We start from the raw sequence: 23,017 nt of genomic DNA, 5'->3' as shown, positions 1-23,017 counted from the left end.
CTTTTAACAGTAGTTTTTTTTTTTTTTAATATTTATTTATTTTGCAAAGAGCTACACAGATTTTTACAGTTATAGGCTATAGGCTTTATATAAACGCGACTGCTCTCTGTAACCCAGAGTGAGAGACATTTTCCGGATATTAACGACAGCATCCGAGCAAAGCCGATCTTAAATTGTCTTTAAAACGAAATCAGCCGAAGCCTTCCAGATAACGCCGATTTGTGAAACAGAAGTGTCTTTCCTTGGCAGATTGGGGGCGATGAAGAAGGGTTGGAAAATAGGAGGAAGAACAAAAACACCCTTTTAAACCATATTTCTGTATTTAGCGTGCCAATCTTTATGCTGACTTGGATTCCACATACAGAGGTAATTACAGCACTTCTTTATAAGATCTAAGAGTTTTTTTTTTTTTTTTAAACTGGATGCATTTTCACAAGACAACGTGAATAGTACGGTTAAATGATGCAGTTTGTCATTTACCGCATTTTAACTTTATTCTCATATACAGATACTCTATATGATAAGCCTATTAGCAGAAGATTTGGGGCGTTTCTTGATAATGTGAGGCAAGAAGCAGTTCGCGTCGGGACATCTTTAAAATTTCAACAGCCCCGTTATAATTAATGCAGAACTGTAGCCTATGGAGAGGTAAAACCTTTTGGGACAATTGTTAGGCAAGTAGGCTATTTAAACGCAGGCTTTAGGTTAATATGGACATGAAATTGTTCATTGATTATTTGCTCGTGTATTAGAGCAAATTCTTATAGAATGGCTGTAGGGTATCAGTGCAGTTGAAGTGGCCGCAGGATATTCGTAACACGAGAAAATATTGATTTATAGTTCGTTGTAGATTGATGCTTCCTTCTGAACGGGACTTTAAATGCTGTGTATGACATACTGCTCTCTAAAGCTGGTGAACGCTCGTGACTTTATTAACGCCACGCCGCTGAGCTCTAACGTTACTGTAGACTATTATAACCAATGTTTCGCAACGCATTCGTTCGTTTACGTAACAGAACCGACAGATGGTTTTCATTACTGTTTTTGAATGTCTGTTTATTTATCTCGCTTATTAAGAAAGCACCAGTCGTCGCGTTTTTATCATGCGTGTTCTCATTTCTGTAACCTGCTTTGTTCAAGCTTGTTTGTGTGCATAAGAGAACGAAAACGCGAATGAATGGTAATGTGTGTAGATATGAACCCCCATTTTTTTCATGTGTAATGGGGTCCTCGGGGTCTTTTTGGTGGGACATTTCCAGCAGAGCAATGCGACACACCCTTGTCGCATCAGCGGGTTAATACGGAAAGAATAAGGCGGCGAAAGCGCAACGTTGCCTCACGAAGGAAAACCGCGGATATTGTTAACCCTGTAATTCTCGACACGACAGCGAATTACGTCTTAATACAGACGCAGTCCTTTATGAAAGATGGATTAATTGGTTGTTTAATTGGTGCCGTTCTGAATCAGCGATTTAACAGACAAGCGCACAGTCAGTCAATTAGCCTCACATCATCCCACATTTATTCCATTATGTGAGACCTAATGTTAATCTTACGCTGTTTAAGATGCGGAATAAGGTCAAGTGCATTTATAAACCAAACAGACTTATTAATAAGTTATGCGGTGTTATGAAAGCGACTGTAAACCAAGTGGAAGTGGAGCAGATGCATTTCCATTTTTCACGCTGAGGCTCTCAGTTTTGATTCAATGCGAGGCCAACTTTGGCAAAGGACTAGAACAAAGCAGATTGTCTCTCTTTTTCTTTTTCTCTCTCCCTCTCTTGAAGGATTTTGCCACAATAAATGCGTTCGCAAAAAATAAACTTTCCAGTGACTGAAATGACAGTGTTTTGTGAAAACTGAAAAATATATTGGCCTGTGATGTCTATAAGAGGTAAAGCTGAACCCTTATAAGGGAGGGAGGGAGAGAGAGACAGATTTGAGCTCTGAATTTCTTGGGGTTTTGGCAGAAATGGCACGGTCAGCTGCCTTCAGTCTGGTCTGGGCAAGCCGTCCTGCCAGAAACTGTCTTGGCATTATGGTTAGTGTCCATTACAGACATCCAGTCACCTCCCTTTGTCAGATCTACGGTGTATATCAGATTGTCAGGCTGCTGTACAGTTTGACTTAAAAGCAATATATGGTCTCTTTTGATGTCCATGAGAGGATTCATTTGGCATTAATGATTCAGGATTAGGCTTTCAGTTAGACAACTATCATATTTTACTATGACAAGAATCTTTCAAGTCTTGTTATCTTATAAATTCATAAAATTTGGTTTCACTTTAAATGCAGACCATCATTCTAGTCCACTGAACATATTAAAGTAATTAAAAATGGTGTGTCTTATGTGTCATATTAGTTGTGTTATTTCTTCATATATCTTCCCAGATAGGAATTTGATTTTTCATGTTGTGTTTTACTGTTCACACTTGCATTTTTCTCCCCACACAGATATCCAGCTAAAATGGGCATCACATGTGTGGCAGTCATTAGCACCCTCCTGTGCTCAGGTAACTGTTTGTAAAACACATTTCTACAATGTTGGTATAAATAGCATGGCTTTTCATTTGCATAGTTTCATAAATTGTTTTATTGCACAAGGGCAACATTTGCAGCATAATTTATCATAAGATGTTGAACTGAAAGTGCACAGTTGGCAGTTTGACACAGCAGCATTCCTAATAGTCCTTTCATATTGTTCGTGCTGCAGAGAAAGACAACCTGCACACTCTTCCACCCGATAAAGCTCATTCACTATTAACTCTTAGGTGTACTTTTGTTGTCAGCAAAAAGGCATATATTTTTAGGGCCTGTATATTCAGACCAAGCAGGACGTGCTCCTTTGTGCTTGAGTTAATATATATAAATACACGCACACACACACACACACACACACACACATACATACATATAAATAAAAAGAGAGAGATTTGTCTCCTTGTTCTTCTTCGTCCTTCATAACTGCTGATTCCCAAGTCCAAAGGGATTCAGCAGGTTCGAGCAATAAGGGCAAATCCATTGCAATTTTGCAGCAATCATATAGACAAGCTAAATTTGATCTAATAGAAATGTGATCTGTCACATTCTCATATTGCTGAACCATTCTGAACAGTATATGTTGTTGAATAGCATTTACTATTACAGATTTTTCTAAACTTTGATATTATCTGATTTTATAAAACCCAAATTAATTAAACCGATGCTGCATCACTGATTGGAAAAGATAATAAAATATACTTTTCCACTCACATCATTTTGTCACCCACAGTGAATTCAAGAGGTGAATAATTTCGATATAAGAGTCACTCAGGATTTTATGTTGTATTTATGTGTATTGTAGCCTGTATTAATGAACACAACACCTAGATATTTGGATTTGAAATGTTTTGTTTGCCTTTATTTGGCTTGTATTTACCTGTTTCATTGTTTCTTACAGTTTGGTCATCAACCATTAAAGGTAATGCTTCTTAAATTATTATAATAATTTTTACATTATTAGAAACATTTTATAAAAATAAAAAGGATCTTTACTGGCATCTGTGGTTCCATTAGGAACCTTTAAAATCCATGGAACCTTTTAATTTCACCAAAGATTCTTTATAGTGAAGTATTGGACTTTTAGAATGTTCTTCACACTAAAAAAAGATTCTTTTAAAAACTGTTCACTGAAAGGTTATTTGAGGAACCAAAAGTTTTTTTTTTTTTTTTTTCCTGTGGCATTGCTGCAAAAAAAAAGGGGGTACAAAGTAACTTACTAAGTGCAGCTTGTCTATATTTTATATATTTTTCAAATGTATGTTTTTCAGTTTTCTGTAGTCGATAAGTGAATTATATTAGCTTACTTTTCCCACACATAAAGGATCTGTCTTTTTCCTCACTCTGCAGCTAAAGATGAACACCGCACTGCTTTCTTTGGAGAGGACGTTCATATACCCGTGCCGGCTTTAGACACAATAGAGGTGTTGTTCAAACCGAGGGTGGATCCTGTGTTGGAGCGGGTTCTCCTGCGAGACGGGAAAATTCTGGACTCAAGGGCCAAACTGAACGTTCACATCAGCCATTTGATCCTGGAGGATGTGGGCGAGGAAGATGAGGGCATGTATGTGGTGAAGAATTCTGCTGCTCCGGCTGATGTGAGACGAATCATTCTTATTGTTAGAGGTATAAGTTACAATACCACTATATAAATGCTTGCTCAGTTGATTATCTCATGATAGACTGATAATAGGATAGAATTCACTCAGCAAAATGCTTTTTAAAATGATGTACAGCTATTATGGTCACTACATGTTGTCTCTTAGGCTCACCAAGGCAGCATTTATTTGATCAGTGAAATATTACTGAAATTTATAACTGTGTTCTATTTTAATATATTGTAAATAATTTATTCCTGTGATGCAAATCTGAATTTTCAGCATCATTACTCCAGTCTTCAGTGTCACATGATCCTTCGGAAATCATTCTAATATGCTGATTTGCTGCTTAAGAAACATTTCTGATTATTTTAAATGTTGAAAACAGTTTTTACTGCTTTATATTTTTGTGGAAACCCTGATAAAGTAGCATTCAAAAGTTCAAAGTAAGATTAAAAAAATATATTCAACAAGGACACATTAAATTGATCAAAAAAGACATTTGCAATATTATAAAAGATTTCTCTATCAAATAAATGTAATAGAAATGAATGAAAAAATGTATCATATCTATTTATTTATTTAATGTAATGGCGATTGAAACATCACACAGAATTATTCAGAATTATTATTATACTTTTGTTTCTCAGTGTGTAGTCAAAAAAGCTGCACAGTCAGCAGAGGTTGTTTGAAAACAGGTTTATTTTCATAATTCTGCTAGAAACTGCCTACCCTAGCTTTAATGTGTTTCTAATCTGTTTTTCTCCTAGACTGTGCTCTAGAGACTGTGGTGAAATATGGAGACACGTATCATATCCCGATCAACCCTTCGATCGGTCCATACACCCTCGAGTTCAGGCCTGGAGCTCACACTCCAGTTAACCAGACCACAGAGGAACCGCCTGTGCTGCTTCTAAACCAGACCGGCATCCCCACGCAAGAGTACGAGCGCCGCCTCACCGTGGGCGAGAAGAGGGTCAACCTCCATTTGGTTACAGGAGCCGATGAGGGCAGCTACACTGTTGTGGACAGTGATGAAAAAGTCCGATTGAGAGCCTGCCTCAATGTGAAAGGTAAAAAAAAATCTGTGTTTTTGAGGACATTATATGAGGTGACTGTTTCAGTATTTGATAAAAGACGAAGCCTAATGTGTCAAAGTCTTAAAATAGTGTAAAAGCACAACAACGGAAGTGGAAGAAGAAGTAACGAAGGAAAGACAGAGAAAAAAGGATCAAAAAATAGGACATGTGATATACGTAGACTCACATAGTCAGACTTCAGACTATCAGTATTCATTTTGAAAATTTCAAAACCATAACACCATTTTTCAAAAAGCACACCCATTTTGCTGAACTATAAACACTATCTCCTGCTTCAACACATGAGTCAGATTTGGTGAACTCTTACTGCAAAATTCTACACACAAATCCTTACATTTCTTTGTACTTTTGAAATGGATATATGGCATACATAAGAAGTGCAGCCTTCTGCATTTCAATACAGTAACTATCATCCAAACTGTTGCCATAGTTTACAGCAGGTAAGACTAACAGAGTGGTGTTATATTGACAACATGACTAAGCATTTTGCATATCTTGTTTGTGAACAATGACACAAGAACATCAGGCATGCGAGAGGATTTTACCCCCGCTGCCTGGCCAGGGCCAGTATAGCCTGTGATGCTGAAGAGGTTATTTGGCCTGTTCCAGACCAAAGACGGGATACTGGGGCAGAATGTTTATTTTTGTTGTTGTTTTCTGTATTGTACTGTACTCTACAGTACATTAAATTGAGGAATAAAACATTTGGGGAGTACCACACTTATTACCAGTTTTTGTAGTATTGTTTTGAATTGATCTCATCAGTGTTGTAGTGTGTGTGTTTTTGACTGTTTGTGTGTCATGTCTGATAGCAAAGTTTGTTTTTTCAGCAAGATTGAGTTGTTTTGAGTGGAGAGCTTCATTTTGATCTGAATATAGGAAGTTTGGGGAATTGAGTTATAAGTTACGGATTCGTCTTTACTGTTTTGAGAATACGAGGCATAGTTTCAAGAAATGCGTTTAAGCAATCAAGAAAAACTGTAAAAATCTAAATAATAATCTGTCAATTCTGCCAAGTATTATAATTCATTAGTATTACTGTTGATTGTTTGCGGGTACATAGGAATTTGGTGCATTAATTCAACGTCCAATATCCATGTATATCCTTTTTTTTCTCCATATCACAGACCACCAGATGTTTGAGCACTTGAATTATGGTCAAACCTTGAAGATCAAGCTTCACGTGGACCACACAAAAGTCAAAATGATCTACATCCCAGACACTGACCGCAAAGAACGACTCATCATGGACCAGGGGGAGCTGACGGTGCCTGTCGACTCTGCTTTTGAGGGTCGAGCGTCTGTGGAAGGATCCATGTTCTACTTGAAGAAGGTCAAAGTCGGTGACATCGGTGTCTTTCGAGTGATGGACTTTTCTGGCTTCCGCATAGCTGACGTCTACCTTCACGTGGAGCGTGAGTAGAGAATTTGAGAAGCTATTGCCCACATAGCAAATGTTTTCTGGCCCAGCTCCGGGCCAATCACTTTTCCCTCGGCCCAAGTACCGCAAAGAATGACGGCCCTGAAGTGGCCCAGAACTGAATTAAAGACAAGGGCCACACGTGGGCCATAACCAGCCAGTCTCAGCCAGTATTCACCCTTAACTGGGCCAAAACAGGTTTTATTATTGGTACCAATTCTCAGCCTTAAATAAACCAGAATCCCAAAATCTGAGCCACACCTGAGCCTTATATAGCCCAGATCCAATACATAATCTTATATTTGATATTATTGCATTTACTATAATTGCCATTATTCATTTTGTGAAATGTTTTGGTAATGTATACACAAATTATGCCAATAAAGTACATTGAACTGAATAGAAAATCAGCCTTAAAATTCACAGTTAATGTAACTGTGCAATAAAAAATGTATTGCATTGAAAATATTTTTTATTTTTATTTTATTTTATTTTTTTATGAAGAACAAATCAACCTCAATAGAATGAGTGTATACAGTATACAGTATATAAGAAAAACGTAACAGACAGACACTTAATCACAAGAATTTATTGCAGAAATGTCAAAGAGCAGTACCACAGTAACTTAGTCCAAATGACGATGCGTTGCAGTCGTGGTCCTCTCTGGCGGAATATAATCGTTTTTAAAGTTAATAATTTAAGTTGTTAAACGCTGAAAATACTATCTCGATCAACTCCGTGAGGGCGCGCGTTTCTTATTCAAAACACGCATCACTGGAAACACGGCATGTCGCAATCTATGACGAAACCGGCGAGAGCCAATGAGCGTTTGATATTGCTGCCGTAAAACTTGTTGTAAAACTGCTTAACGGCAATTTTTTTTAATTCTTACTATAGCTACAGAGAAAAGAGATACATATTGCCAATGAATGGTTTGAATTTGGATCTTTTCCTCACACAAATCATCACATGGATACTGAGGATTTTAATTAAAAAAAGATAATTTTATGATAATTTTATTTAATGCTTGTGCATGACAGCATATTAATAAAATTATGTGCCCCATGGTAAACCAAATAAATATAACATGATAATGATTAAATGATCTCTCTTTCTCTTTATGTAAAGATTCTAAGATTATTTGTACTGAGGATAATAATATATAATCAAATTATAATTAAGTGCAGTGTAATGCAGTTGACTGATTTACTGATTTGCTTTATTTTGAAATGATCATGTTGACAGCAAGCAGTGTTGGCCCAGATTCAGCCCACATCTGGCCCGCATGAATTTCACACGGGCCAGATGTGGGCCGTATCTGGGCCAACACTATGTTGCTGTTTTGACTTTTAAATTTTTAATTAAATTTAAACAATACTACACTTAATTAAAATTTCTGTGATCATTTTATCATATTTTATTTATCTTGTTTTTCGTGGGTCACATAATATGCTGTCAGGTCACTGCCTGATCTGGGCCACATGATCACCGGACTGATCTGGGCCACACTCCTCCTACCAACAATCGGCCCTTATATTGTTTGCCGTGATCCACGCCGTGCCATCATTGCTACACATGGCCCAGCTCTGGCTGAATGGGTACATGCCATTGCCGACAGGAGGCCGGCAGTACCAGCTTGAGGCCACATTTGGGCCAAGTCCGTTTGCTATGTGGGTGTTGATTGAGTTTGGATCAGACTTTAATAACTTTCACACTGAGGTCTATTTCCTGTACCCATGATCCTCTTTTCTTGCATAACAGCCAGGGTTGAAATTGGGCCGGGGCCGTCTGGGGTTTGAGCAGATAGACTCCAGGGCTCGACATTAACGCTTCATTAACGCCAGACAAGTAACTTGATTAAAACATCAATAACCAAAAATAACTAGGCAATCACCAAAATGCAAGTATTATTCTGATTTTATTACATTTAGAGTAAGTGGCGAATAGTAGATATAGCTACTGTATATAATGCATGTACGGTATAAATTTGCGCTGCTGAGGCGAGGCTCATGCAGCCTCTCGAGGAGAAATCAAAACGCGCAACACAACGAAAGTCAGCATGCTGAAGTAAAAATTCAAAATGAAAAGTTTTGAATATCACATATCAAATCCCAATTTAACCCCTGATAACAGCCTATAAGCTGCCACAGCTGTATGTGGCGATCATCTCCTTGCTGTCTCTGCTGGCGTTCCTGCTGTTGGTGTGTCTGCTGTCCTGTCTGATCAAGGTTCACCGTCGGTCGGAGAGAGCTCGTAAGATCACCCTAATCGCTCAGCAGGCTGGCAAGAGCGAAGGAGAGGCCTTCAGACAGGTAAAACCAATCTTCTGACTTCTGACACTGGAGAAGTATAATATATGTTATAGGTTGTGAAATACACTACTGTTCAAACATTTGAGGTCAGTAAGATTAAAAAAATGAAAGAAATTCGTACTTTTATTCAGCAATGATGCAGTAATTTGATCAAACGTGACAGTAAAGACAAAAATTCCATTTCAAATATATGCTGTTCTTTTGAACTTTGTATTCATTAAAGGTGGGGTATGCATTTTTTCAAAAATGCTTTAGAAAATGCTTTAGAGTCGGGCCAGTACCAAAACAAACTTGTAGCCAATCAGCAGTAAGGGGCGTGTCTACTCATGATGCGAGAAGAGAGTGCTCATCAGAGCACATGACGGACATTAGCCTAGCCGAGCGACGACAGAAAGATAGAGATGAAATACAAAAGAGGAAAATGTCTGCGGAACAAAAGAAGGCTTACACCGTGTGTACACCGGTCTGTCAACACTGGACACGACAAAGCGACCGTTGAAAATCATTTGAAATTTGTGTCAGTACGTCATAAATAGAACGCAGCAGCAGTTTACTGTCGGGGATTTGTATCGCAGCATCCAGTGTAGACAGCATCACTGATTATAAGCTCGCATCCGGTGTAGACACAGTGTTACGATAAGGCAAGAAGAAGGACCTGTGTAAATTTCGGATCAGCTTTCCAGCACTGGAGAGAACAGAATGAGCGGGGAGGCCTGCGATCGGATACCGAGCTTGCTTTGTTTCTTCTCGATAGGTGAGTAGCATTGGTTTTGCTTTGTTTCACAGAAATAATCGTTGCCGTGCGTATGTGTGGGGTGGAGCTATCAAAATAGGGCCGAGACCCTTTTGGGGTAGGGGCGTGTTTGTTGTTTGGTGATTTCAAATGTCAACATTAGCTACCAGAAATCACTTACCCCACCTTTAAAGAAAAATGCTGAGCAGCACAACTGTTTTCAACACTGATAATGATAAAAATAAATGTTTCTTGAGCAGCAAATCATCATATTAGACTGATTTTTAAAGGATCATGTGATGATGATGCTGAAAATTTAGTTCGCATCACATTAATAAATTTGATTTTAAAACACATTCAAATAGAAAACTGTTCTTTTAAATTGTAATAGTATTTCACAATATTACGTTTTTTACTGTATTTTTGTTTTTTACAAAATAAATGCAGCCTTAGTAAGCATAAGATGTTTCAAAAATTATTATTTTTTTTTAAAACAACCAACCACAGAAATTTTGAACAGTGGTTTGATTATATAGTATATAATGATAATTAAATCAGTTTCAGCAAATGCAATTGATCAACTTTGTCAAATATATGTCTGTGTTTGTCTCTTGTCTTTGTTCACTTTGCTCTTTGATACATACTCATGTACCCCTTTTAATTATTATTATTTTTTTTATTGCTGTCAAACGATTAATCGTGATTAATCGCATCCAAAATAAAAGTTTTTGTTTACATAATATGTGTGTGTACTGTGTTTATTTATTATGTATATAAAAATATGCACAAATTCAGTATATATTTTGAAAATATTTACATGCATATACATTTATATATTTAATATTATTAAATTTTATATTATATATAAATATATTTAATATATATACATAACATATTTTTCTTAAATATATACATGCATGTGTGTGTATTTATATATACATAATAAATATACACAGTACACATATATGTAAACAAAAACTTATTTTGGATGCGATTAATTGCATTTAATCGTTTGACAGCACTACTTTTATATTATTATTTTTAATTATTTAAACTATTCCTGGGTAATTTATAGTCTGGTTTTACGTTCTTTGCCCCCGATCAGACAAAATGTCTTGTATCATGTTGTTGTAGCCTCAGGAAAACATCCCCTTTTGTTTGCAATTTCATGCCTTTTCCAACAGCAAAGCAATTCAGTTTTGCCAGTTACCTATTATCACCCATCAGTCAATACAAATATAATCTGGCTGTTTGTGTCGGAGTGTAAAGTGAGATTGAATGTGTGTATTTAATGAGTTTCACCGAAACACATTTATTTGAAAGAGGTTTCATGGTGGTTAGCTTAACACTTCATCTGCGTTACATTTCTCCCTCCTAAAGGATCGTCTGACGGAGTCCCTGCTGGGTGAGAGAGCTTTGAGTTCTGCTGTCGTATTTTCCTGTAGTGCTAAGCTGATGACTCTGTATTGGTGTTGTGGTAGCGCAACAGGGGTCCCAAAGGCCTTCTGTCACTCTTAGTGACTGTTTATCTGTCCATTATTCCCTTCGTTTTCCTCTCAGACCTCCTGAGATGAGTAACTTCAGGTGTATTGCACTGATCCTAGTTTGAACTCGTAAAATAAATAGGTATAAAGGTACATACACCTGTGTGTTAAAGCTTCTGCCGTGCTTAAACACACATGCACATATGCAGTCTATATGGAGAGGTAAATATGAATCTATGTGTATGTGTGTATATGTGTGCTGTTTATATGCTGCTGTGTGAATGAGTACATATGGTTGGCAGTGATTACTAGAGTCACTTATATGTTAATAATGTGTTTATATTTTAACGATATTCTGCTTATACAGAATTATTTCGAACACTTCTTCTTGTTATGTAATTAATAACCATTTTTCTTTCACATTTCAAGGTTTAGATTTGTGAATTAGACACAGAATAGATGCAAGATTATGTTCGGAATGGAATATTAGCGTACTACATATTATATAGTATATACATAATGTTTTTAGATTTAAAGGTGCAATAGGTGATTGTCTTCAGAATTTTTTTTGGTTATTCTGGTTGAAAGTCTCTTCACATCCTGATAGCAATCATTAAGTTAAGTGGTATAAATATATTTATCTGTATTTATATATTCTGTGGAAGGTGTAGGACCAAGAAATGTTCGTCCAATCAAAACGTTCGGTCCGAGCGTTTTAATTGGCTTTCCTACCTGCCTGTTAACATATGTATTTGCATACCTCTGCGCACCCGGTTCGCGCAGAAAGGATATATCATCAGTTAGCGGGAGCCGCTATTAATATGCGGGGCACTGAAACTGCTTTCAAATCGCTTTTCACGATAGCTTTTTACTTTCACTTTCACTTTCGAGATTCGCGATCGCACGTGCTCTGTTTATACTATGGAGCAGCAGTACTTGCCACACATTTTACAAGATCAGATGTGCAGTGGTGCTCAGGATCTGTAAATTATTCACCATCATCTTCAGTCATCTCTCCTTACTCTGTTTATGTGGTAAGTGAAATCTTATGTACTGTAATGTAACAGGCTACCGCTAGCAAGGAGCAAACCTTGTCCCTTTAGTGGCTCGCGTTATTTTATTACAACACGTTATTTGCTTTCTGTGCCTTTCTGAAGACAGACACCAACCCATCCCTGCACTTCACATCCCCTGCACAGCCTGGAACATAACATTTATTTCCATGATCTGCCATTTTCGCTATTGTCCTTGCTTGTTTCTTCACAATATCTAGAACATGGGCAGGTATATGCAAATTTTGGGGGCGTAACTATTAGTGATCCCGACTGTAACGTCACGGTCGGTGTTATGTTCTGATTCGCTTATTTTTCAGTGGTCATTTTTATTCACGAGATTTACATAAGAATGAGGAAACAATGGTGTTTGAGGCTCACAGTATATCATTTCCATGTACAGAACTCTTATTATTCAACTATGCCAAGGTACAGACAGTTTTCCATTTTATGGCACCTTTAAGAATCGATATCGTTCTGTAAAAATGAGAATCGATTAATATCGAGATATCAATATTTTTTACCCAGCCCTATTATTTACCTGCTTGCTTGTTTATTTTATCTAAAAAATGTAACTTAAAATGTAATCTAAAGCATTTCAAGTGTTCGGTCATTCTGGGAGTGGTCTTGATAATACATTATTTCATGTACATCTTACGTTTTATAATTTATCTGCATCTTACATTTATTTATTTATTTATTTATAAGCTCAACCATTTCAAGTGTTCAGTCATTGTGATAAGGGTCTTCTCTTCTGAGTGCAACTAGATAAACTATTAATATTCACTCTATTAATATTTTACACACTTAAGATGTATGTTGTGTAACTGAATCATGATCTGCTGACTTTTGTGCTGCCCCTCACACAATTGTTCCTGTCAAACGAAAGGTGTTGTATTCTGTCAGCACTCATGTTGTGTTGCCTGTGTAATTTTGATACTGTCTGTAGAAAAATCTGGCTTTTAATGTATTCATTTAATTCATCATTAGTCACAAAGTCATTGTTAGGCGACTGGTATCAAATTTCATGCCTGTATCTTCTATACTGTGACAAGCCCACTGCACACTATACAAAATTCTATAGTAAAAGTAGTATGCTAGTATGCTATTCTAAATATAGCCACTAGACTCTAGCAATTAATCATTTGCCAACCCAGTGAAATTCATATTGTCCATGTGTTTGTCTGTAATGTCATTGTGTGTACTCTCAAAGCCTTATGGGTAAGTGCGTCTCTGGATTTTACTGTGTGCTCATACTGTATATGTTTTGTGACACTGTGAAGGGCCAGACACAGACACTGATAAGCAGCGTTGTTGTGTTTTAAACAAAAAAAACAATACGCCGACTTCATCAGAATCATTCAGATATTTTGCCCATGGCGTCATCCAGTTTTCACAATGTTACAGTATACAGTATATTCCATGTGCAGAATATTTATTCTGGATCTGCTGATTATTTCTCAGGCTGTTTTCACACTCGGTTTGATTGGTTGGTCTGAACCTGAGGTCATTTCGTACAACATTTCAACATTGCATTATTTGGCTCCAAACTGTGATACATGTGCATCACCAGCAGCAGATGTCTGCCGCTGGCGCTATAACAGCTCAGAAGGAGAAGGAGCTAAAATGGAAAGCAATATTCAAATCATTTGTTGCAGTCATATTTTAGTCCATTTGATATTCACGAGCAGATTTTAACGTCACCTGCATCTTGTCATAGCAAAAGAAGCAAAGGATGTAAGATACTTGCCAGAGGCAATTTCTGCAGGCAAACACGAATGACTGATGCATTATTAGGTGCATGCAGGTAAATCAGGCCACTTTTTCATACTGCTATCAATAGCAGTTCACTTCATAAAATGTACATCAGATTCCCATTTTCAAGTAGAATCGTGCACGAATTTGAAAACAGATTTCACATCCAACAAACCAAACTTGTCAAATGGACTCTGGTTCAAACCACATGCTCTAGTATGAAAAAGCCCTTGCTATGATTTTTATTCCATTGTGAGCCCATGCCCATCCACAGCACAGTAAGCTAATTCACGTGTGTAATGATGTTTTTCAGGTGGTTCATGAAGCTTATACTAGATTCACAGAGGAGTCCACCGTACAGTCCACATGGGAGAACACCACAGAGAGCACAGAAGTTGAGATCAAAGTAGGTGATTTTGTTTTTCCCTTTGAAGTTGGTTTGCCATCAACATGATTTCAAAGGGATAGTTCACCCTAAAATTTAAATTCGCCCATTGTCATTGAGTCATTGTATCATTGCAAATCAAGGTTATTAAAAATAAAACTATTAAAAACATTTTGTTAATTGAAAAAGCTAAAATGAAAAATATATATATAAATATTAGAATAAGAACTTAAATGAAAATAAAATGAAAATGAGAAATATTGCCTTGAATTAAATTTAAATGGAATTAAAAAATTACTGGCTGGTAATAAAAACTAAAACTGAAATAAATCAAATTAAACCTAAATAGTAATATTTAATAAGAAGTAATTAAAATGACAAAAGCACATAAAACTAATACAGTAACTGAATATATACAAATAAAAGATGGTTCAAAACATTAAAAACTGTAATAGTATATAAATAATACTAAAATAACATTATTATGGTTATTATTATTTTAACCCTAAAAGGGGCAACGAATCCTGGGGGATACAAATATTTGAGAAGCTGTGGGGAGAAGCAGTGAAAGTGTAGTCTTATTTCTTGGTTTCATGTTGAAAGGCTGTTTGATAAGATAACTTTTGTTTCTACATTCTTTGTTTAGCTCACAGGAAGCATTTAAAACTGCATGGCCACCTCTAGTGGGAAATCTACTCACCCTCCCAAAAAAGTTGATCTAGTTCACATATTTACACATGTTGGAGGGGACTCGCTTGTTTAAAAAGCTGTTGTTCAACTTTAGCTTATTAGGTTTACAACCCCAGTTCCTGAGAAGTTGGGACGTTTTGTAAAAATGCAATAAAATCAAGAATCTGTGATTTGTTTGTTCTCTTACCTTTTATTTAATTGACAAAAGTACAAAGAAAAGATTTCCAAAGTTTTCACTGACCAATGTAAATGTATTTTGTAACAAATTTTGATTTTGATGGCTGCAACACACTCCAAAAACGTTGGGACAGAGGCACGTTTAACACTGTGACACATCAACTTTCCTTTTAATTACAATGATTCATTGTTTGGGAATTAAGGATACTAATTGTTAAAGTTTTGCAAGCAAAATTTTTGTCCAGTCTCTCTTGAAACAAGGCTTCAGAAGCTCAGCAGTCTGTGATTGTTGTTGTCTGATTGTCCTTTTCATGACTGGTAATACATTTTCAATTGGAGACAGGTCTGGACTGCAGGCAGGCAGGTCTAACACATTCACTCTGTCTCTGCGAAACCATGCTGTTGTAGCACATGCAGAATGAGAGCTGGTGTTGTCTTGATCTAATAACCATGGTCTTCCCATGAAAGACATCATCTTGATGGCAGTATATATCTCTGTACAATCCCAATATATGCCTCCATGTCAATGGTACCTTCACACATATGCAAGTCACCCAACTGGAGCCATTTGCACTGATGCACTCATATACCATGACAGATGTTTGCTTTTGTATCTGTCACTGATGAAAGTCTGGATGGTCCCTTTGATGTTTGGGACTGAGAACTCAAAATCCATTTTTCCCAGAAACAAGCTGAAATGTGGACTCATCTGAGTACAGCACACATTCACTGTCTTTTTGACTATCTGAGATGAGCTCTGGCCCAGAGAACTTGATGTATAGCTTTCTCCTAGAGTAACAGAGTTTCAAGTTGCATTTCTTGATGCAACAGCAGACTGTGGTAAATGACAGTGGTTTTCTGAAGTACTCCTGAGCCTATGTGGCTATTTTTAACACCGCAGCATGACGGTTTCTTATGCAATGCCATCTGAGGGGTCAAAGGTCAAGCACATTCAACTGAGGTTTCCTGCCTTGCCCTACATGTACTGTGATTTCTCTGGATTCCCTGAATCTTTTCACAATATTACGTGTGGTAGTTGGTGAAAGACCTAAATTCTTTGCAATTTTGCATTGCGAAATGTGATTTTTGATTTGTTTGACAATTCTCTTGTGAAATTTGGCATACAGGTATGAGCCATGATCCAGCTTTGTTTGCAAAGACTCCTTTTATACCCAAACATGATACCTTGACCTATTACCAATTCACCTACTTGCTGTGAACGGTTTCAAAACAGTTTATAAAGTGGATATTCTATAACCTTTTCACTTTTATTTTGCCTCTGTCCCAACTTTTTTGGAATGTGTTGCAGCCATCAAAATCAAAATTTGTTCATGTTTACAAAATACATTTACGTTGGTCAGTGAAAACTTTGGAAATCTTTTCTTTGTACTTTTGTCAATTAAATAAAAGTTAAAGAGAACGAACAAATCACAGATTCTTGATTTTATTGCATTTTACAAAATGTCCCAACTTCGCTGGATTTGGGGTTGTTCGTTGAAATTTTATGAATTAAATGCTTTAAATACATTGTTTTGTAATCTGTAATCTCAGGGGATACGTCTCCTTTTTATGGGTATAAATCAAGATCTAAAAACATATATACACTCTATAGACTTTGTGGCTTGTGTTTTAGAAAATCAAATCTTTTTGTAATCTTGACAAAACAGATATCGTTGGAAAGGTCTGACAGTCAAGGTTCCATATTTGGTGACTGTTTTGTAATAGAAGTGATATTGTGACAGAAAATGATTGATTTGTGACAAAAAAACTGCATCAAAAAAAGGTGCAGTGCCCAAACAAAATCTCACAGCAACCACAATTTTTGTGATATGAACTTCAAATTTGGAACATAAATTGGTTAGACATATGCCTTTGATTTTATAGCAATTTTAAAGTGCAGCATATTTTATATAATATTTATTTTATACAAAATAAAAAACAATTAGCATACTACATTACTGTAAACTTAAACTTTTATAACTTTTTTATACTTTCTTTTTTGAAATGCTTTCACTTCAGCAATAATCTGCTATGTGTCTTCTTTAAAAAGAGACCAACCTTAAGTCTGTATTCCAAAGCATTCAGCAATTACAACCATGTTGTAACAAGCATCGATAAACAAGTGTTCTGTTTTCAGTGAATTTATACCCCCAAAGGAGTATCCTGGGGGATACAAACATTAAAATTAAAAATAAGAGTCAAGTTTTGAAAAAAAAAATATCATGAAATTGTATTATTTGAGTCCCAATAAGATGGAAAATAATTAATTTTCTTTTAAATTACTTACTTTTCAATAAATTAATTTTCTGATGTCTCTTTATGGGTTTGCCCTTTTTAGGGTTAATAACAATATTTGAAATATTTAAATGTTTTTTAAAACTTAAAGAATTGCAATGCCGCTTGTGCAACAGCTGGTCATAGTTCAGACCAAAAAAGAAAAAAATAATTAAATAATAATAAAAAAAAACAGCAACATAAAGATAAGCAAATTAAAATATGAGGAAAATTTTCATTTTGAGTGATCGGTTTTTGTTTGGATTTTTTTTTTTTTTGTATTTAATGTTTGAATAGTCGTCTTACAATTCTTGGTTCTGATTTAACTCTTAGGGTCTTGAGGTATCAAAACCAGGTCAGTACCAGGCCCTCCAATCTGAGCAGAACTTCTTGGACATGAACGACTCAGGCGTGGAGTTCAACTCGTCTGCGCTCCCTCTGGACAGTGACTCAGAAGTACCCGAAAATCTCGCCTCTCAGAAGCTCCTGCTCGAGTCCGACACTCTCGCTGGCGTCCCGCCGGCCATTTCTGAGGGCGACCACAGTGCCACTCGCACCCCTGATTCAATTCTGAGCGCCAGCCCCGTTGTCCAGCCCAAATCCGCGGCTCAGATAGATGGCGGCTTAATCGGAGCGACCACACCTGAGGAAGCGACCAAAGCCAATGATTTAGATGCGAAGACGAGCAAAGATGCTTCACCGCATTCTGAGAAAGCACTGGATCCAAGTAATGGTACCACAACCTGAGCACTTTAAAGCAAATTGAGTCACACTAACCAGTGTGGCCCCTTTTTGTTCACCACATCTCACCATTTGACGTCTAAAATGACACTTCATCTTGCTTGGATTGATCTGTTGCATAACAAATGGTTTGTCGATCAAGCAAAAATCCTGATCCTAGAAGAACAAAAGAACAAATCCAAGAGAAGACAACATAATTCACAAAAAAAAAAAAAAAAACTTTGAAGAACCGAATCAGTCCTGCACTATGCATGCCTTTGAATTATGAGGTCTAGTTTGAAGCCAAGTGCTAGATTAGAGTGACCATGTAGTGCATGTGAAGAAGAAAAACACACGTGTAAGACTTAACACTTTTTTAATTTTACAAAGCAATGCAACTATAACCAGAACTTTCACGAGAGAGTCAAACTGCCTGAAACTCCAAGGAAGCCTCAAGCAACATCTGAAACAGATTGCGTTGGATCTTACATCTACAAAATGCCAAATTTTGAGTATTACTTCATTTGTGGAATCAAAGTTGGATTCATTCCAAGATCAAACACGCTTTCTCAGTGCTTCACCTGGTGCGAATGCTTCCTTTTGACTGTCTGCAGTCACCGGGCGGCTTTGAAGTGCTTTGCTGATAATCCTTGCCAATGGTAAACTAAATACCTTGATGAATCAGGTCCGCACGGATGACAGGTATCCGATACGGTGGCTTACCACTGTAAATAGGATCAGCTGTGGTGGAGGGTTTTGGCCCTGGTTCAGAGGAACTCCTCTGAAGGAACGGCTTGTCTCAGCAGTTATAGGTGCTGATTCTGCTGGGGTGTCTCCGGGCCTTTCCGGTGATCTCTTTTCTAATGCTTCTGATGCGATCTTTTATTCCTACTCATTTGAATATATTTTACAGCAGGTTTGAGCTCGCAGAAATGCGCTCATTGTGAAAATTGTCATTGACATTTATTCACGAGGAATGATTCGCAATAATACGCAACTAAGTGGGGTCTAGGAGGTGTTGAGTTCAGGAAAATTCAGTATTCATATTTATAATATCTTATATGGTTTCATTATGTAGATTTGAATCATTTGTGATTGACTCGCTTCTGTAAGTACAGTTGAGTCTGCATAAAACTCGGCATCCATATTTCCAGCTGTAACATGGCTATTTTGCTTCTGCAATTTTACTAAAAGCATTGCAAAATTTTTAAGATTTAATAATTCCAAATATCTTTTTCATACCATACACTCTTAAAAATAACGTTTTTTTTTGCTAGCATTGATGTTCCATGAGGAGTCCTTAACATTCGTGGAACCTTTCAAGGTTCTTTATAGTGGAAAAAAGGTTCTTAAGAACATTATAATGTTTATTACACTAAGAAAAAAAGGTTGTTTTAAGAACTAATCACTGAAAGTTTCTTTGACAAAGCAAAAATGGTTCTTCAATGAAACTGTTGCAAAAATCAGCTTTGTTTTTAAGAGTGTATAGTTCTAATTCTTGATTTTTAGGTTAACGCTACTCGTTTCTATTGGATAGATGCGTTTATGCAGATGAGGTGTGAGGAGGATTATGATGCAATATTAAAATGAGCTGTAGCTGGTGGGTGGAGTCTTACATCAGGGGCGTGGTTTAGCCTGTTGGTGAAATTGCTACCTCATGTTTTGATGTCTGAAGGACATACAGAGGGAAAATGGCAAAAAAAAAAAGGCACAGGGTGTCAAAAAAAGCACAATTAAGAAAAAATCCTCGCAAAAGATGTGAATTAAATTGCAGCTAATGTAAATACAATGGTATGCAAAAAAATAATAGACAAAATAGTCAAATTACTAATTAAATTAACCCCTTTTTGCTTATAGTGAACCCTTTAGTGACTGCATTCAGAACATGGATGGAATATTTTCTATATTGCATTGATATTTATTGACATATTTCATGATCAAGCCCTAGATTTTTGACTAGCTAGCATTATCTTAAACTCCCACTGCTTCACTCCAGAAATTGTTTTATTGATTAAGGTTTGTTCTTATGTCATATGACTAAATGTGCCGTTATTGGGCCTTATGAAGCAATATTAGTGTGAAAGCATTGGGCCTCATTTATGAAGCATAAGCAAAACAGATTTCTTTGTATATTGTTCGTAAAACCATTCACTCTCAGAAAAAAAGTTACTAAATCTGTCACTGGGGCACTCCTTTTTCACAAGGTACTAATATGTAACATTAAGGTACCAATATGCACCTTTAGGGGTTAGCTTTTAGCTTTTTTTTTCCTGAGAGCATTCTTACATTCAAAGTTCAATTCACTGCAACATTTTATGTATGAATGGTCTTACGATCGATTTTCATAAATTTGCTCTGCTCATGTTTCAGGAATGAGGTTGGATGCACTCACACTCACACACACACACACACACATACAGGGTAGGTGCAACAAACATACACACACACTTCTGTACATAGATGTATTGCATGTTAATGATCAATACTATCCAATGATTGCTGGATTCTCATGCATTTTTCTTCAAATAAGACACAGCTTCTAAAGAAATGAATGACATAAAAAACAAGAAACCTTAACAGGGTTTCTGCAGGTCATAAAAATGGGTTTTCATTTGCTTTTACACAAATTAAGGCCTTAAAAAGGCTTAAATCTGAGGCGAAATCTTAAATTCATAAAGTCGTGGCATTAAATGTTGCATACACTGCAAAATAAATGATATCTTTCTCAGTATTTTTGTCTCGTATTCCAGCTCAAATATCTAAACATTCTTAAATCAAGGTACATTTACTTGAGATTGAAAAATATATATATCAAGCCTTGTTTTTTAAGGGACTGAACAAAATGAAGTGAGTTTATGCTTAAAACAAGAACAAATATGTCAGTGGGGTATGAAAACTTGTTTTTCCTTTGAATTAAGTGCATTTTACTGACACCATTGTCAGATGTTTGTTTTGTTTTAATCACAAACTCACTTCATTTTGATCATCATCTCAGTAAACAAGACTTACCTTATGTCATCTGCATCGCAAATAAATATCTTGATTTATGACTCTTTAACACATTTTGCACTGGAAAAAAAGGACATCACTTTTTTTTGATAAGTTATTTACAAAAAAGTAATAATCTGTTGTATTTTCAAACTTTGAAGTGATGCTAATACAACTCATTGAAAGTGTCCTGGACATTAGAGAACATACTGATGAATTTATTCCTTATATATTCTTTACTTGGTCTTAAAGTCTTAAATTTGTCTATGTGAAACCTGCAGAAACCCTGCTTTGGCACTGTCATGCTTTAACTGAATCTTTGCACTTGAGAATGATTTTGATAATGCAAAACTCAAGAAATATTTCTCTGACACTATATTATTGCTATTTATTAATTATACTCTCTTTATATATGCGCAGATGTCATAGATCTACTATATACGCAACTTAAAAGCATTACAGAAGCATGCTGAACTAGAGGTTGCCTGTTAGAAATGAGATTTCATTGCATTGCATTACTTTGTCTCTGATGAGAAGTATTCTTAATGTCAGTGTTATTTTAGCAGCTAATATGGGAAATGTTTTCAAATTTGGTTTATTTTGGTAAAAAATGGATGTCAAATTTATGATTATGCATTTTACAATCATGAACCGAAAACAGTTTTTGAGTGGTGCACACATTTCCAATCCTCAGGTGTAACTGAGCACAACAAAATCAAAACTGGTCTTTCAAAAGAAATGGATATCATTTTTCTATTTCTTACTAGGACAGAAATCACGACTACAGTCAGCTGTATATACAGTTTTAGCTTGATTATACTTGAACAAATGCATTCACCCCTCAAAGTTCAGTGTGATTCAGCTTTATAAAGGTCACTGCTTTTAAATGTGTTGAAATTTGCATTTGTGTTTGGTGAAGTGAACTTTACCCTGAGTAGTTTGAGCTGGATAAATCATAATTCTGCACAAGAAAATGCACTTATCACACTGAAAAGTGACTAAAAAGATGTTTTTCAGTGGTACAGGAACCATAGCAATACAAGTCCATCCTGCTCAGGTTTGATCAGTGGTTTACACAGATGCTGGCATCACATAATTAATTAAGCTCAGGAGTGTGTGCTTTCTTCATCGATTTATGCTGATTTCATTGTTCAATTGATCTTTTGTCAGCTTACATGCAAGGGTTCTCAGGAGACAGGTTTCTCGAAGTGCTTTATTCATCAGAAAAGTTGTGATTGGGAACATGCTTTGTAACATTACGGTCTTTTCCTTGTTCAGACTAGCATCTCTCACACAGCTGTATTTACCTGATAAGTAACAGACTTCCATAAAACCATGAATATTAACAATACTTCAGTCATGTACAAAGTATGGTGCAGAGGATCTTGTTTTTAGCTGCTTTGTTAATTTAGTATTACATGTGGCTTCATAGTTTGACTTTAAGCACAACTTTAGTTCAACTTTGATTTGCCCTCTTGAATGAAAGATGAAAATAAAATTTTGACTTTAAAAGTCCCATGGTTGGTGTTCTTGTCATTTTTTTCTCAATGATGCATAATTATTACTATTCTGAAATTCCATGAACCTATGAATCATTTAGGCCTTACTAATATTCATTCATACTAGCTTAATTTATTGAATGCTAAACACATAAAAACATTACATACAGTGGATACGGAAAGTATTCAGACCCCCTTAAATGTTTCACTCTTTGTTATATTGCAGCCATTTGCTAAAATCATTTAAGTTAATTTTTTTTCCTCATTAATGTACATACAGCACCCCATATTG

The 23,017-nt window shown here is 36.2% G+C and overlaps 1 protein-coding gene across 2 annotated transcripts; it reads left to right on the top strand.

Moving 5' to 3' along the window:
- Positions 1–208: 208 nt before the first annotated feature.
- LOC131526285 (uncharacterized) lies at positions 209–22,744 on the top strand. Of its 2 annotated transcripts, none has more exons than XM_058754500.1 (9): positions 209–366; positions 2,455–2,513; positions 3,440–3,460; positions 3,889–4,164; positions 4,907–5,209; positions 6,364–6,651; positions 8,790–8,968; positions 14,306–14,398; positions 17,852–22,744. In XM_058754500.1, exons 2-9 carry the CDS (start codon positions 2,468–2,470, stop codon positions 18,263–18,265), a joined length of 1,620 nt encoding a protein of 539 aa, XP_058610483.1. In that variant the 5' UTR covers positions 209–366; positions 2,455–2,467; the 3' UTR covers positions 18,266–22,744. The 2 variants fall into 2 exon arrangements, with proteins under 2 accessions (XP_058610483.1, XP_058610482.1); XM_058754499.1 differs by lacking the exon at positions 209–366 and adding an exon at positions 605–648.
- Positions 22,745–23,017: the final 273 nt, after the last annotated feature.

This window comes from Onychostoma macrolepis, chromosome 19 (genome assembly GCF_012432095.1).
Source record: "Onychostoma macrolepis isolate SWU-2019 chromosome 19, ASM1243209v1, whole genome shotgun sequence".
In the NCBI taxonomy this organism is placed as follows: Eukaryota; Metazoa; Chordata; class Actinopteri; order Cypriniformes; family Cyprinidae; genus Onychostoma; species Onychostoma macrolepis.
Note: the sequence above shows the minus strand (reverse complement) of the source record. Positions and strands in the feature narration are given on the sequence as shown.

Bases quoted from the DNA above. Each gene is read 5' to 3' on its own strand.
- LOC131526285 (XM_058754499.1), top strand. The intron at 2,514-3,439 runs GTAACTGTTTGT...TGTTTCTTACAG, and splicing joins TAGCACCCTCCTGTGCTCAG to TTTGGTCATCAACCATTAAA. The intron at 14,399-17,851 runs GTAGGTGATTTT...TTTAACTCTTAG, and splicing joins GCACAGAAGTTGAGATCAAA to GGTCTTGAGGTATCAAAACC.